General features: G+C 49.5%; 1 protein-coding gene across 1 annotated transcript; it reads left to right on the forward strand.

Moving 5' to 3' along the window:
• Positions 1–8894: 8894 nt before the first annotated feature.
• QPRT (quinolinate phosphoribosyltransferase) lies at positions 8895–13400 on the forward strand (the record flags this gene model as incomplete). The annotated part of the gene is made up of 5 exons (XM_080703904.1): positions 8895–8944; positions 9052–9161; positions 10798–11333; positions 12974–13105; positions 13182–13400. 5 exons carry the CDS (start codon positions 8895–8897, stop codon positions 13398–13400), a joined length of 1047 nt encoding a protein of 348 aa, XP_080560030.1.
• Between the last annotated feature and the right edge of the window lie 415 nt (positions 13401–13815).

Raw genomic sequence — 13815 nt, forward strand, 5'->3', positions numbered from 1 at the left:
TTTATTGTTTTATTTTTATATTTTGTGGTGCTGGGGACTGAACCCAGGGGCATTCTTTTTTTTTTTTTTTTTTTTTGGTGGTACTGGGGTTCCTGGAAGCCCTTCTATCTCCGGGCTACACTCCCAGACCTATTTTATATATTTTATTTGGAAACGGTCTCTTAAGCCACCTGCGGGATCCTCCTGTCTCCGCCTCCCAAGCGCGGGGATTATAAGCGTGCACCACCACGCCCAGCAACCCAGGGGCATTCTACCTCCAAGCTACACCTCCAGCCCAATTTTTTATTATTTTATTTTATTTTATTTTATTTTATTTTATTTTTGTGGTACTGGGGGTGGAAACCAGGGGCTTTCAACCTCCGGGCTATACTTCCAGACCTATTTTATACTTTATTTGGAAAGAGGGTCTCACTAAGTTGCCGATAGCCTCACTCAGTAGCTGAGGCTGGCTTCAAACCTGTGCGATCCTCCTGTCTCAGCCTCCCAAGCGCGGGGATTACAAGTGGGCACCACCACGTCCGGCTTATTCTTTTATTTTGAAATAGGGTCTCACTAAGTTGCAGAGGCTAGCCTCCAACCTGTGACCCTCCTGTCTCAGCCTCCCAAGTACTGGGATTACAAGCGTGCACCACCATACCTGGCTGTCTTCACATTTCTGAGCCTTGGTTTTCCAGTTATAAATATGATTACTATCTATCTGGAGAAATGTGGGTAGAATTTGTGACAACCTATGGAAAAGTGCCCAGCATAGTGGTACTGGGGATTGACCCCAGGGCATTCTACCTCTGAGCTACTTCTCCAGCCCTATTTTTATTCTTTATTTTGAAACAGGGTCTCACTGAGTTGTGGAGGGCCTTCACTAAGTAGCTGAGGCCAGCTGGGAAGCTGTGGTCCTCCCGTCTCAGCCTCCCAAGTACTGGGATTACAAGTGTGTGCCACCATGCCCAGATCTTTTTTTTTTTTTTTGCCGGTCTGGGGATGGAACCCAGGGGCATTTGACCTCCAAGCTACATCCCCTGCCCTATTTTTTAAAAATCCTTTTTATTTTGAAACAGGGTCTCACTGAATTGCAGAGGGCCTCACTAAGTAGCTGAGGCTGTCTGCAAACCGCGATCCTCTGGTCTCAGCCTCCCAAATGCTGGGATTACAAGTGTGCGCCACCATGCTCAGCAGCCACCTCTTACTTTATTTTATTTTTTGAGACAGGGTCTTGCTAAATTGCTGAGACTAGCCTTGAACTTTTGATCTTCCTATTTCACACTCTCAAGAACTGGGATTATAGCCACATAACATCATGCCCAGCAAAAATATATATTTTGGTCTTCATCCCTAGTTCCTGGTATAGAGAACCTAAACCCTTGTAATGTCCCTAGCAACAGGGATGCTAAGAGAACCTTCTGTTCTAATATTTGGATTTCCTTTGGTCTGATTTCCTGACGCCAAGCTCCTAATCCCTTGGGATACTTTTTTCTCTATTAAAGCAACTCTTGGTGAGCTTCTGAGGTGGATGGCTGGGAAAAATCAAGGCATGATTAGAAGCTAGGAACCTTCAATGATATTCCCCCATGCTCTGGAAAGGGGAGAAGGGCTGGGGAATGAATTAATAATCAATCATGCCTATGTCATGAAGCCCCATAAAAATCCCTGAAACAAGCACTGGGGGTTTGGCTCAGAGTACTTGTCTGACATATTCAAAATCCTGGGGTCAATCTTCAGCACTGCAAAAAAAAGTAGAATCTAAATAAAATCTACATAGTGTGATCGGTTAGCATTGTCACGGGAATCACAATATGTTTTAAGGTTATTTAAATCTTTTGATTTCCTTGCAATTGAAATTAGTCTGTTTTCTGGTAGTTTCCTGTGGTCGGAATTTTGCTGGTTGTAATCCTGTGGTATAGTTTAGCACGTTCCCTGTCCTTTTCTCTCCTTCTCCTTCTTCTTCTCCTTCTCTTCCTTCTCCTTCTCCTTCTCCTTCTTCCTCTTCCTCTTCCTCTTCTCCTCCTCCTCTCTCTCTTTTTTTTAATAAATGGGGGGTTGTACCTAGAAGTCTGATCTGACTCAGGCTCAGCTGCTTGGGTAAGGGGCTTTGACAGGTGCTGGTGTTTTCTTTCATCATGAGGCAACCAGCTTTTGCCTTTCTGTCTTATTCATTCATCCATTCATTCATTTATTCATTCACTTACTTACTGGAGTTTGAACCCAGAGACATTTTACCTCCAAGCTACATCCATAGCCCTTTTTTTTTGTTTTGTTTTGAAACAGGGTCTTGCTAGGTTACTGAGAGTCTTATTACTTGCAGAGGCTGGTCTTGAACCTGTGACCCTCCTGTCTCAATCTCCCAAGTACTGGGATTACAGGCGTGTGCCACCATGACCAGCTCTGTCCTCTTGATACTGGCCTTCGATGCTCAACGCTGCGAGCCACTGGTTCACTAGGGCTACAAAATGGTTCATGCTTCTAATTGGAGCGTTAGTTCCTGTTCATTTAAGCGCAGGATTCAATGATTTTAGTAAATGTACTGAGCCGCTATCATCAGAATGCTTTCATTGCCCCATGCCATTTTTAGTTCATTCTTAACACCTGGCAACCACTAATTTGCTATCTGTCTCTACTTTTTTGGCATTTTGTGTCAGTGGAGGCATACAACAAGATGTGCTGTGGTCTCAGATGAGCGTTCCCCCTGCCCACTTTGGGTACTGGGTATTGAGCCTGGGCTCCCTGCCTGCTCAGCAAATAATGTGACTCTCATAAACCTGGTGAGATCCTGTTTCAAGACATAAAAATAAAATAGGGCTGGGGGTATAGCTTGAAGGTAGATGCCCCCAGGTTCATTCCTAGTACCACAAAAAACAAATTTCTTTCTTTCTTCCTTTCTTTCTTCCTTTTCTTTCTTTCTTTTTTTTCTTTTGTGGTGCTGGGGACTGAATCCAGGGGCATTCTACCTCCAAGATACACCCCTAGCCTGATTTTTTAATATTCTTTATTTTGAAACAGGGTCTCACTAAGTTTCAAAAGGCCTCCACTAAGTAGCTGAGGTTGGCCATGAACCTGGATCCTCCTGTTTCATCCTGAGACTCTCTTTCCCTTTCTTTCTTTCTTTCTTTCTTTCTTTCTTTCTTTCTTTCTTTCTTTTTTCCTTTCTGTGTTGGTGATTAAACTCAAGGGCCCTGTACCACTGAGCTGTGCCCGCAGCCCTCCTTTTTCACTTGTTTTCCTTTATGGTACTGGGGATTGAACCCAGGGGTATTCTACCTCTGAGCCATACCCCCAACCCTATTTTATTATTATTTTTTTTATTTTGAAGCAGGAGTCTCATTAAATTACTGAAGCTGGCTTCAAACCTGTGACCCTCCTGTCTCAGCCTCCCAAGTACTAGGATTACAGGCATGTGCCACCTCACCTGACTCCTAGCCGGTTTTTACTTTACTTTGAGACAGGCTCTCACTAAGTTGCCCAGGTTGGTCTTGAACCGATGATCTTCCTTCCTCAGTCTCCCAAATCACCGGGCTGAAGAATTGCTTCCTCAACCTCTTGTGCGTTCCGGTCCCGGGGTAGAGTGGGAGGTGACTTCTAGGACCTAGATGCTTGGGACCCCTCCCCCACTTAGAGATGCTCACGGAGTTGATCTGCGATGGGCCTGAGCACCCGAGAGTGTGGAAATCTAACCTGCTAGTCCTGGAGGAGGGCCCTGCTTCAGCACTGTCTTCTGAAAGGAGTGGTTTGCACCCTCACCTGCACTGGCTCACTTCCCACACGTGTGGCCACGGGGCTCCTGCCCCACCCATGGCACCAAAACTTCTCCAGCCCTGGCCTCCCAGCTGCCAAGTCCAGGGCTTCATTTCTTCCTCTACTTGCTCTGCCCACACCCTGAGCCCTCTTCTCTCCCAGGCGCTGACTCCTATGTCCGCCTCTCTATGCAGTCCTCCTCTGCCTGTCCTTGCCTGAGAGCCTTCCTGCCCCAGGGGAACCTCCTCCGTGGCCACTCAGTCACCACCCACAGCCACCAGCGCTCCCGACTCATGCCTCAGCCCAGATCTCTTCAGAACTCCTGACTCGCTCTCCTACCCGCCATCTGGACCCGACAATCCACGTTTCCTGTTGGCATCTCAACCTTAATATCTGCAAAACCAAACCCGTCCCTTCCCCCAGCCGGGCTGCTCAGAAACTTGTATCACAGGGCACTGTACCGGGGGATGCGGGCTCTATGCTTGTAAAATGGGAAGAAGCCCTCTTGGGGTGTTTCAGATGAGGCGGCACTGGAGCACTGTGGTGCCCACAAGCCACAGGGGTTTCTGTGCAGTTCCCTCCCCTCCTCCACCTGCTCTCTTCTGGGAACTCCTCCTGGCAGCTTTAAGCCACCCAAGACAGGGAGGGACTCAAGGCTTCCACATCTAATAGCTGAAAATTCTGGTGGCTGTTCCTGCAGAAGAATACTTGGGAGGCAGAGGCTGGAGGATCAAAGGTATGAAGGCACCATCAGCAACTTAGCAAGACCCTGTTTTACTGTGTGTGTCCCTAACGATCGAACCTGAGGTGGTGGTGGGGTTCTACCTCTGAGCTATACCCCCAGCCCAGTCCTTTTTATTTTTATTTTGAAAGAGGGTTTCACTAACTTGCCAAGGCTGTCCTTGAACCTGTGATCCTCCTATCTCAGCCTCCCAAGTAGAAGGATTATAGGGGCTGTGCCACCACACCTGATGAATGAGACAGCCTCTGTTAAAAAAAAAAAAAAAAAGGGTGCGGGATGTGGTGGTGTTCTCCTGTAACCCTACTACTTGGAGGCTGAGATAAGACAATAACAGTTTGCAAGGCAGACTCAGCAACTTAGCGAGACCCTGTTTAAAAATAAGAAAACATAAAACCGGGCATGGTGGCACGCGCCTGCTATCCTAGTACTTGGGAGGCTGAGACAGGAGGGTCACAAGTTCGAGGACAGCCTCAGCAAGTAGTGAGACTCATCAACCTAGTGAGACTCTGTTTCAAAAATAAAAATAAAATAGGGCTGGGGATGTAGCTCAGAGGTAGAATGTCTCTGGATTCAATCCCCAGTAGTACAAAAACAAACAAACAAATAAACAAACCAGGGCTGGGGGCGTAGTTTATATATAGAATGCCCCTGGGTTCAATCCCCAGTACCAAAAAGAAAAGAAAAGAAAACAAAACAAAAACTTCCGCATGGGCCCTCCTGTCTTTAGTTGTTGCCTGAGTCAGGGCGTCCTCACTTTTTGACCCACTCATTGCCTCCCAGTCCATCTCCAGTTGATGGCTGAGGTGACCCTTCTAGAAAATACTGTAACCACAGCATGCCTCCCTCACAGTTCTGGGACGGCGCCTGGATCCGTCCAGACTCTCGGCTGGACAGTCGCGTCTGCGCTCGGCCTCGCTTCCCGTCCCGCTCAGCCCCTCTCGCCTCCGGGGTTTGCCCTTGAGCTATGAGCACCTGCTTTTCTGGCCCTGGATGTCTTGCCCCCACTTCACACCTCTGCCTGGCAAATATGACTCATCCCTCCCCAGGACACTTAGTCATCTCTTCCTCTGTGCCCACAGCACGCTTGGGGAAATGTTGCAGTCATTTCTTTAGCAAACACGCCTATTATGTGCCAGACCATGTTCCCTGGGCTTTGCAAATATCAACTCTTTCCTTTTCATAACAACACTTTGAGGTCAGTATCATTATTGTCCCTGTTACAGATCAGGAATCTTAAGGCCTCTGAGAGGCCAAGTCGCTGGCCCATGATCACTTACCTAAGCTGCTGAGGCTGTCCTCGAACCTGCAATCTTACTGTCCCTGCCTCCCAAGTACTAGGATTACAGGTGTGCATCACCACGGCCGGGCCCACAATCGCCCAGCTAACCATGGCAGAGGCCGTGTTGGAAGCCAGGTGGTGCGACCCTGGAGTCTGGGCCAGGCTGTTGAGATGCCACCTGTGGGGATGGAGGTTGAGAACTGGATCAGAGGTTCAGGGTAATCAGTTAATGAGGAAGGGGGGGTTCCGGTTAAGTTGGCTGGGCAGGGTTCTTTCCAAAACTGGACAATACAGAGGCAAACCCAGAAGTCTGAAAGTCAAGGCCTCCCAATAGAAAGAAGAGTTCAAGAAAGACAAGTCGGAGCCGAGTGTGGTGGCGCACGCTTGTCATCCCGGCATTCGGGAGGCTGAGACAGGAGGATGGTGGTTCCCAGACAGCCTCAGCTACTTAGTGAGGCCCTTTGCAACTCAGTGAGACCCTGTTTCAAAATAAAGAATAAAACATCAGGCTGGGGTGTAGCTCAGAGTAGAATGCCCCTGGGTTCCATCCCCAGTATTGAGGGAAAAAAAAGAAAAGAAAGACACTTTGGCTTTTGTTGTTTATTTGTTCTGTTTTTGTGGTCCTGGGGATTGAACCCAGGGGCATTCTACCTCTGAGCTACATCCTCCATCCTTTTTACTTTTTGTTTTGAAACAGTTTCCTAGGTTACTGAGAGTCTCGCCACATTGCTGAGGCTGGCCTTAAACCTGTGAGCCTTCTGTCTCAGTCTCCCAAGTACTGGGATTACAGTGTGCGCCACCACATCCAGCTCAAGGAAGAGTTAATGAAATATAATTACAAACAGTAAAAACCCATCCTTTTTTGGGTACAATTCTGAGTCTTAACACATCTATCAGTTGAATCGCCACCACCGCAGACAATATATAGGACAGTCAGCCACTCAAACATCTCTTCCGTACTGCCCCTTTGTGGTCAGCCAACCCCTCCACACCCCCAGCAACCCCTAGCTGTTTGCTGTTTGCTGTAGTTTTGCTTCTTTCTTTCTTTCTTTCTTTCTTTCTTTCTTTCTTTCTTTCTTTCTTTCTTCCTTCCTTCCTTCCTTTCTTCCTTTCTTCCTTTCTTCTTCTTCTTTTTTTTTTTTTTTTTTTGCAGTACTGGGATGGAACCTAGGGTTTTTTTTGCAGGTCTGGGGATGGAACCCAGGGGCATTTGAGCTCCAAGCTACACCCCCTGCCCTATTTTTTTAATTCTTTATTTTGAAACAGGGTCTCACCGAGTTGCAGAGGGCCTCACTAAGTAGCTGAGGCTGTCTGCGAACCGCGATCCTCCGGTCTCGGCCTCCCGGATGCTGGGATGACAAGCGTGCGCCGCCACGCCCGGCTTTATAGTTTTGCTTTTCCAGGATGTTGTATGAATGGAGCCTTATTGCAGCCTTTTGAACATGGCTTTTTGTCTGTAGAGTAATAACATATTTAAGACAAAACAGACCTTCTTGGTGTCTGCATTAGTTTGTGGTTTTAGTAGTTTCCTTTTTCTGTTTTTAATTGTAGAGAAGAAATCATAGTGTAGTTCTTTTATCTGATACCAATTGAAGGATTCGATTTTTTTTCTTGTGTGGTACTGGGGATGGCGCCCAGGGGCATTCTCCCTCCAAAGTGTACCTCCAACCGTATTTTATTTTATTTTTGCGGGTCTGGGGATGGAACCCAGGGGCATCGACCTCCGAGCTACACCCCCTGCCCTAATTTTTATTCTTTTATTTTGTTTTGGGTTTTTTGTTTGTTTTGTTTCATTTTTTGGTGGTACCGGGGTTCCTGGAAGCCCTTCTACCTCCGGGCTACACTCCCAGACCTATTTTATACTTTTTTATTTTTGGAAACAGGGTCTCTTAAACCAGCGCGGCTGGCTTCGAACCTGCGCGATCCTCCTGTCTCCACCTCCCAAGCGCTGGGATTACAAGCGTGCGCCACCACGCCCGGCTTTATTCTTTTATTTTGAAACTGGGTCTCACTGAGTTGCAGAGGGCCTAAGTAGCTGAGGCTGTCCGTGAACCGCGATCCTCTGGGTCTCAGCCTCCCGAATGCTGGGATTACAAGCGTGCGCCACCACGCCTGGCTCCTCTATTTTATTCTTTTATTTTGAAACAGGGTCTAAGTTGCAGAGGGCCTCACAAGTTGCTGAGGTTGACCTCAAACCTGCGATCCTCTTGTCTCAGCCTCCCAAGTACTAGGATTACAAGCGTGTGCTACCACATGTTTGTTTAAAAAATAAAAAATCATTGCAACCTATATTGCCCAAAGCAAGGTATGGCTGCTTGCCCCACAATTTGCTAACTGAATTGAGACAAGCCGGCTCACTGAGAGGTAAGGGGCACTCTCTCTGAGAGGTAAGAGGCTTTGCGGGGAAGCTGGCTTGTGCAGGTGGTCGTGGTGTTCCCGGGCTGGGGGAGGGGCGTCCTGTCAAGGGAGGGCTGTGGGTGCACATCCTATCCTGATTACTTTAGTCACGAGGTGGCTTTCAGTTTCTGCACATCTCAAAAACAAAAATCAAGCCTGGCATGATGGCGGACGCCTGTTATCCCAGTATTTGGGAGGCTGAGACAGAAGGGTAGCAGGTTCAAGGGCAGCCTCAGCAGCAGAGCTAATGCTCAGCAACCTAGTAAGGCCCCATTTCAAACAAACAGATAAAAATAAAAAGGGCTGGGGGTGTAGCTCAGAGATAGAATGCCCCTGGGTTCAATCCCAAGTACTGGGGGAAAAAAAAATCATTGTTTCTTTGGGCTATTTCTGCCACCCACCAACTCCATACTTTACCGTGGACGGCAAGAGGAGTGGGTAGCTGAGGCTCTCTGTTGAGGGGCCTGTCGTCGGTCGAGCTCTGGTCATCAATGAGAACACCCTTTATCTATTTATTAGTTACACATTGCAAACTCGCAGTGAGCGGAAAACACCCCTCCTCAGTTACCTACAGACCCCAACAAGGCTCTAGGAGGTGGGAAGGGTGCGTCGCTGCCTTTTTCCTAGCGGTGTGGGGAAGGGTGGTAACAGGTCTACCGATTTGTTTTTAGCACCCAGCCTCGCGCCGCCTGCTCAGAGGTGGGAGAGGGCGTGGGGAAGGAGGGCAGCGCAGTCGCTGAGGACCGGGCGATGGAGACGTGGGCGCCGGTGAAGGCTGAGTGCCCAGCTTTGGGGCACCAGTGAGCCAGAACGTCTGTCTTTAACTTTTACTTGGAGCAAAAGCGTCTGCGCGTGACCGATCACCCTCACGCGCTATCTAATTGGCCTCCTTTGGGGTGGGGGTCAGTGTACGGGTGGCGAAGTCCACGAGGGTGCAGCTCTTTCTCCAGACGACAGATGGCGGCGTTGCACCGCCCCACTCAAGTCCGAAAGACGCCTTAGCCCCCGTGCTTCGGCGTTGGAGACCACCATGGCGTGGCTCTTTCTGTCCTAGCGAAGAATTCGCCCACGTCCCTGAAGCGATGTCTGGCAGACTTAAGTTCAATCCCAGTTTCCGCGTCCTTTTCTCCCTGCGCGGCCTCCATCTCTAGACAGTTGATGGGTCATTGAAGCCTCAGCCTGGGGGAGGTCCCCAAGGTAGAGATCAAACGGGGAGACGACCAGCCATGACCACCCCCGGGGGCTGGTTCTGACCCTGCTGCTGGTTTGCTGGGGGCCTTCGGCCGATTTGCGTCCCCTGTGGCCCTTTGCGGCTGTAAAATTCCCAACCTCCGGCTTATAAGTACTTGGCGATATAGGGAAGCCCAGGGTGAAAGACACACAGATTCTCACTTGCTGGAGGGCTCAGTTTATAAATAACTAATCTTGCTAGGCCAGGCAGACCAGAATGGGGCAGGATGACCTTCAGGTGATGCACACAGGACGTGTGCTGTTAAAATATTAAAATGCTTATCTTTTGGTAAAGAGCTGTTCGCCCAGCACTAGGGTTTTTTTTTTGTTGGTGGTGGTGGTTTTTTTTTTTTTTTTTTTTTTTTTTTTTTTTTTTTTTTTTTTTTTTTTTTTTTTGCGGGTCTGAGGATGGAACCCAGGGGCATTGGACCTCCGAGCTACACCCCCCTTCCCTATTTTTTATTCTTTATTTTGAAACAGGATCTCACTAAGTTGTGGAGGGCCTCACTAAGTAGCTGAGGCTGTCCAGAAACCGCGATCCTCCGGTCTCAGCCTCCCAAATGCTGGAATTACAAGCGTGCGCCACTATGTCACCTAGAACATAGTTATACTTTAAAAAAACTATTTAAGAGCTCGGTTTGGTGGTGCACACCTATAATTCCAGTACTTGGGAGGCTGAGACAGGAGGATCAGAGGTTTGAGTACTCTTGTCAACCTAGTGAGACCCTGCTTCAAAATAAACATTTAAAAAATAGGGCTGGTGTTGTAGCTTAGAGGTAGAATGCCTCTGGGTTCAATCCCCAGCAACACACACACACACACACACACACACACACACACACACAGAAAGAAAAGGAAACAGAGCCTCACTTAAGTTGCTGAGGCTAGCCTTGTTTCTGTGATCCTCCTGTCTCAGCCTCCCAAGTACTGGGATTACAAATGTGTGCCACCATGTCTGGCTACATATCCTGTTTCTGTTTTGTAATTATTCAATACTTATCAGAAGCTTAAATTTTTAAATTAATTATTTGTTTATTTGTTTGTTTTGGTGGTACTGGGGTTCCTGGAAACCCTTCTACCTCCGGGCTACACTCCCAGACCCATTTTTATACTTTTCTAATTTGGAAACAGGGTTTCTGAAGCCAGCGCGGCTGGCTTGGAACCTGCGTGATCCTCCTGTCTAGGCCTCCCAAGCGTGGGGATTACAAGCATGCGCCACCATGCCTGGCTAGAAGCTTAAATTTAACTAGGCAACTTTGTGCGGCCCACAGGGCCCACCTTGGACCCCAGCCCCAACCTCGTCCAGACCTTCACTCTGATCAGCTAGTGCTCTATTTACCAGGTTGTTAAATACCTTGCCTGTCACCCTAGACTATGAGGGAAGCCGCCCAAACCCAACAGCTATCTCTCTTCTCCCTCCCAGGCCTGCCGCTCCTGCTGCCCCCAACCACCCTGGCAGCGCTGGCGGACAGCTGGCTCCGAGAAGACTGCCCAGGCCTCAACTTCTCAGCCGTGGTCACCGGGGCGGCCCCCTCGCAGGCGGCGCTGTGGGCCAAATCCCCTGGGGTCCTGGCTGGGCGGCCTTTCTTCGATGCCATCTTCACCCAACTCAACTGCCAGGTGTCCTGGTTCCTCCCGGAGGGATCGAAGCTGGTGCCTGTGGTCAAGGTGGCGGAGGTCCGGGGCCCCGCTCACCTCCTGCTGCTGGGGGAACGGGTGGCCCTTAATACGCTGGCCCGCTGCAGCGGGGTTGCCAGCGCTGCAGCGGCGGCTGTGGAGGTGGCCAGGGGCACCGGCTGGGCCGGGCACATAGCGGGCACCAGGAAGACCACACCAGGTTTCCGGCTGGTGGAGAAGTACGGGCTCCTGGTGGGCGGAGCTGCCTCCCACCGCTATGACCTGGGAGGGCTGGTGATGGTGAAGGACAACCACGTCGTGGCAGCTGGCGGCGTGGGAAAGGTGCGTGCCTGGCGGAGCCCTGCTCTCACTGTGGTCCGACGCTCACGCTCTTTACAGCAGGACCCTCGCTAGAGGCTGCCAGCCGCAGCCTGGGGAGTAGCCGAGGTGGGAGGCAGGGCCGAAGCTTCTTGCTCTGTGCAGTTCGGCTACACAGTCGGGGACTCACCCTGGCTTTTTTGCTGTGTTCTTGCGTTGCTTGTGTGACGGTCAAAAGCAAAGAGCAGCCAGCCGCACACTTGAAATCCCAGCACTTGGGAGGCTGAGACAGGAGGAGCGTAGGTTTGAAGCCGGCATCAGCAGCTTAGTGAGGCTCTCAGTAACTCGGTGAGACCCTGTTTACAAATAAAGTATGAAATAGGTCTGAGGGTGTAGCCTGAAAATTGAAGGCCCCTGGCTTCCATCCCCAGTGCCACCAAATAAATAAATAAATAAATAAATAAATAAATAAATAAAGGACAACCAGGTATGGTGGCACACATCTGCAGTTTCACTATTTGAGAGGCTGAGACAGGATCACAGGTTCAAAGCCAGCCACAGCTACTTAGTGAAGCCCTCCACAACTTAGTGAGATCTTGTTTCAAAATAAAGAATAAAAAGTAGGACTGGGGGTGTAGTTCAGAGGTAGAATGCCCCTGGGTTCCATCCCCAGCATTAAAATTAATTAATTAATTAATTAATTTAATTAAAATGGTCGGGTGTATCTCAAGGTAGAATGCCCTGGGTTCAATCTTTAGTACCACAATTAAAAAAAAAAAAAGAAAGAAAGAAAGAAAAGAGAAAGACATACTTGACTACCCAATGTCAGTTAGTGGAGGACCTTGGGCAGATCACCAACTCTTTCCCCAGCCGCAGAAGCAGTCTTGAAGACCTCTTCTAGTTTGAATATTCATAGTCAAGTGGAACTCAGGTCCTCTTTCTTTCCTTCTTTCTTTCTTTCTTTCTTTCTTTCTTTCTTTCTTTCTTTCTTTCACCACAAGAGTGGTCATCTCATGTGGTTTAACCTAAAGCATCTGGTTTCTTTGTCAATCCCAAGTTCACCATCCATATGGGGCGTGTGTGTGTGTGTGTGTGTGTGTGTGTGTGTGTGCGTGCATGTGTGTGTGTGTGTTACTGGGAATTGAACCCAGGGGCATTTTACCAGGGTTTTTTTTTAAGCTATACCCCTGCCCTATTTTATTTTGATTATTTTTTTTTTCTTTGCGGGTCTCGGGGTGGAACCCAGAGGCATTCGAACTCCAAGCTACACCCCCTGCCCAATTTTTTATTCTTTATTTTGGAACTGGGTCTCACTGAGTTGCAGAGGCCTCACTAAGTAGCTGAGGCTGTCCTCGAACCGCGATCCTCTGGAGGCTGTCCTCGAACCACGATCCTCTGGTCTCAGCCTCCCGAATGCTGATATTACAAGCCTGTGCCACCACGCCTGGCCTTTTATTTTGGTTTTGAAACAGGGTCTCACTAGTTGGTGAGAGTGTCACTATTTGTTGAGGCTGTCCTCGAACCTGCAATCCTCCTCTCAGCCTCCCAAGTCTTGGGGTTACAGGCGTTATTCACCGTGCCTGGCCCATCTGGGGCCTTTGGAGTGCGGTCCCAGCCCCCAGGGACCACCCAGCCTCACCCTTCCTCTCCTGGCTACCTGGCAGGCTGTGCAGGGAGCCCGGAGGGCAGCCGACTTCTCCCTGAAGGTGGAGGTGGAGTGCAGCAGCCTGCTGGAGGCAGTGCAGGCGGCAGAGGCTGGCGCTGACATGGTCCTGCTGGACAACTTCAAGCCTGAGGTGAAGCGGGACCCACTCCTGGGAGGGGTCGCAGCGTGTGGAGGGACCTCACCTCCTCTTGGCTTGTGTCTTGCAGGAGCTGCACCCCACAGCCGCCTCACTGAAGGCCCAGTTTCCCAGAGTGGCCGTGGAAGCTAGCGGGGGCGTCACACTGAGCAACCTCCCCCAGTTCTGCGGGCCCCACATTGATGTCATCTCTTTGGGAATGCTGACCCAGGCTGCTCCAGCCCTTGATTTCTCCCTCAAGCTGTTTGCTGAAGGGGCCACGCCAGTGCCCCGCGCCCGCTGGCCCTAGAGCTGGAGCCTGTGCCCAGCAGTGGGCTAACCTGGCTTCCTTCCCCTTAGGTTACCATCTTTAGATCCTGTGGCCAAGAGAGCCCACCCAGCGCTGTCCTGGGCTCAGTTCCAGATCTGCCACCTACCACTTGTGTGACCTGCCAGGGCTGACTTGACCCCTGCTTGCCTCAGTTTCCTAATCTGTAAAATGGGTCTAATAAATGCTCAGCCTTATGGTGTGTGTGTGTTAATTATTATAGTAAGAGGTCAGAATTCATCAATTCCAAGATGTATACTTTGCTCATATACTGTGGAAGTGGCCAGGGGTACTGGCTTGACCTGAATTCTATAAAGTCAGGGTGTTCCTTTTTATTTATTTATTTAGCATGGGGATTGGACCCAGCCAAGGGCAGTCTACCTCTGAGCTACACCCC

The sequence above is a fragment of the Muscardinus avellanarius genome (genome assembly GCF_963383645.1).
Source record: "Muscardinus avellanarius genome assembly, chromosome: 10".
Classification (NCBI taxonomy): domain Eukaryota; kingdom Metazoa; phylum Chordata; class Mammalia; order Rodentia; family Gliridae; genus Muscardinus; species Muscardinus avellanarius.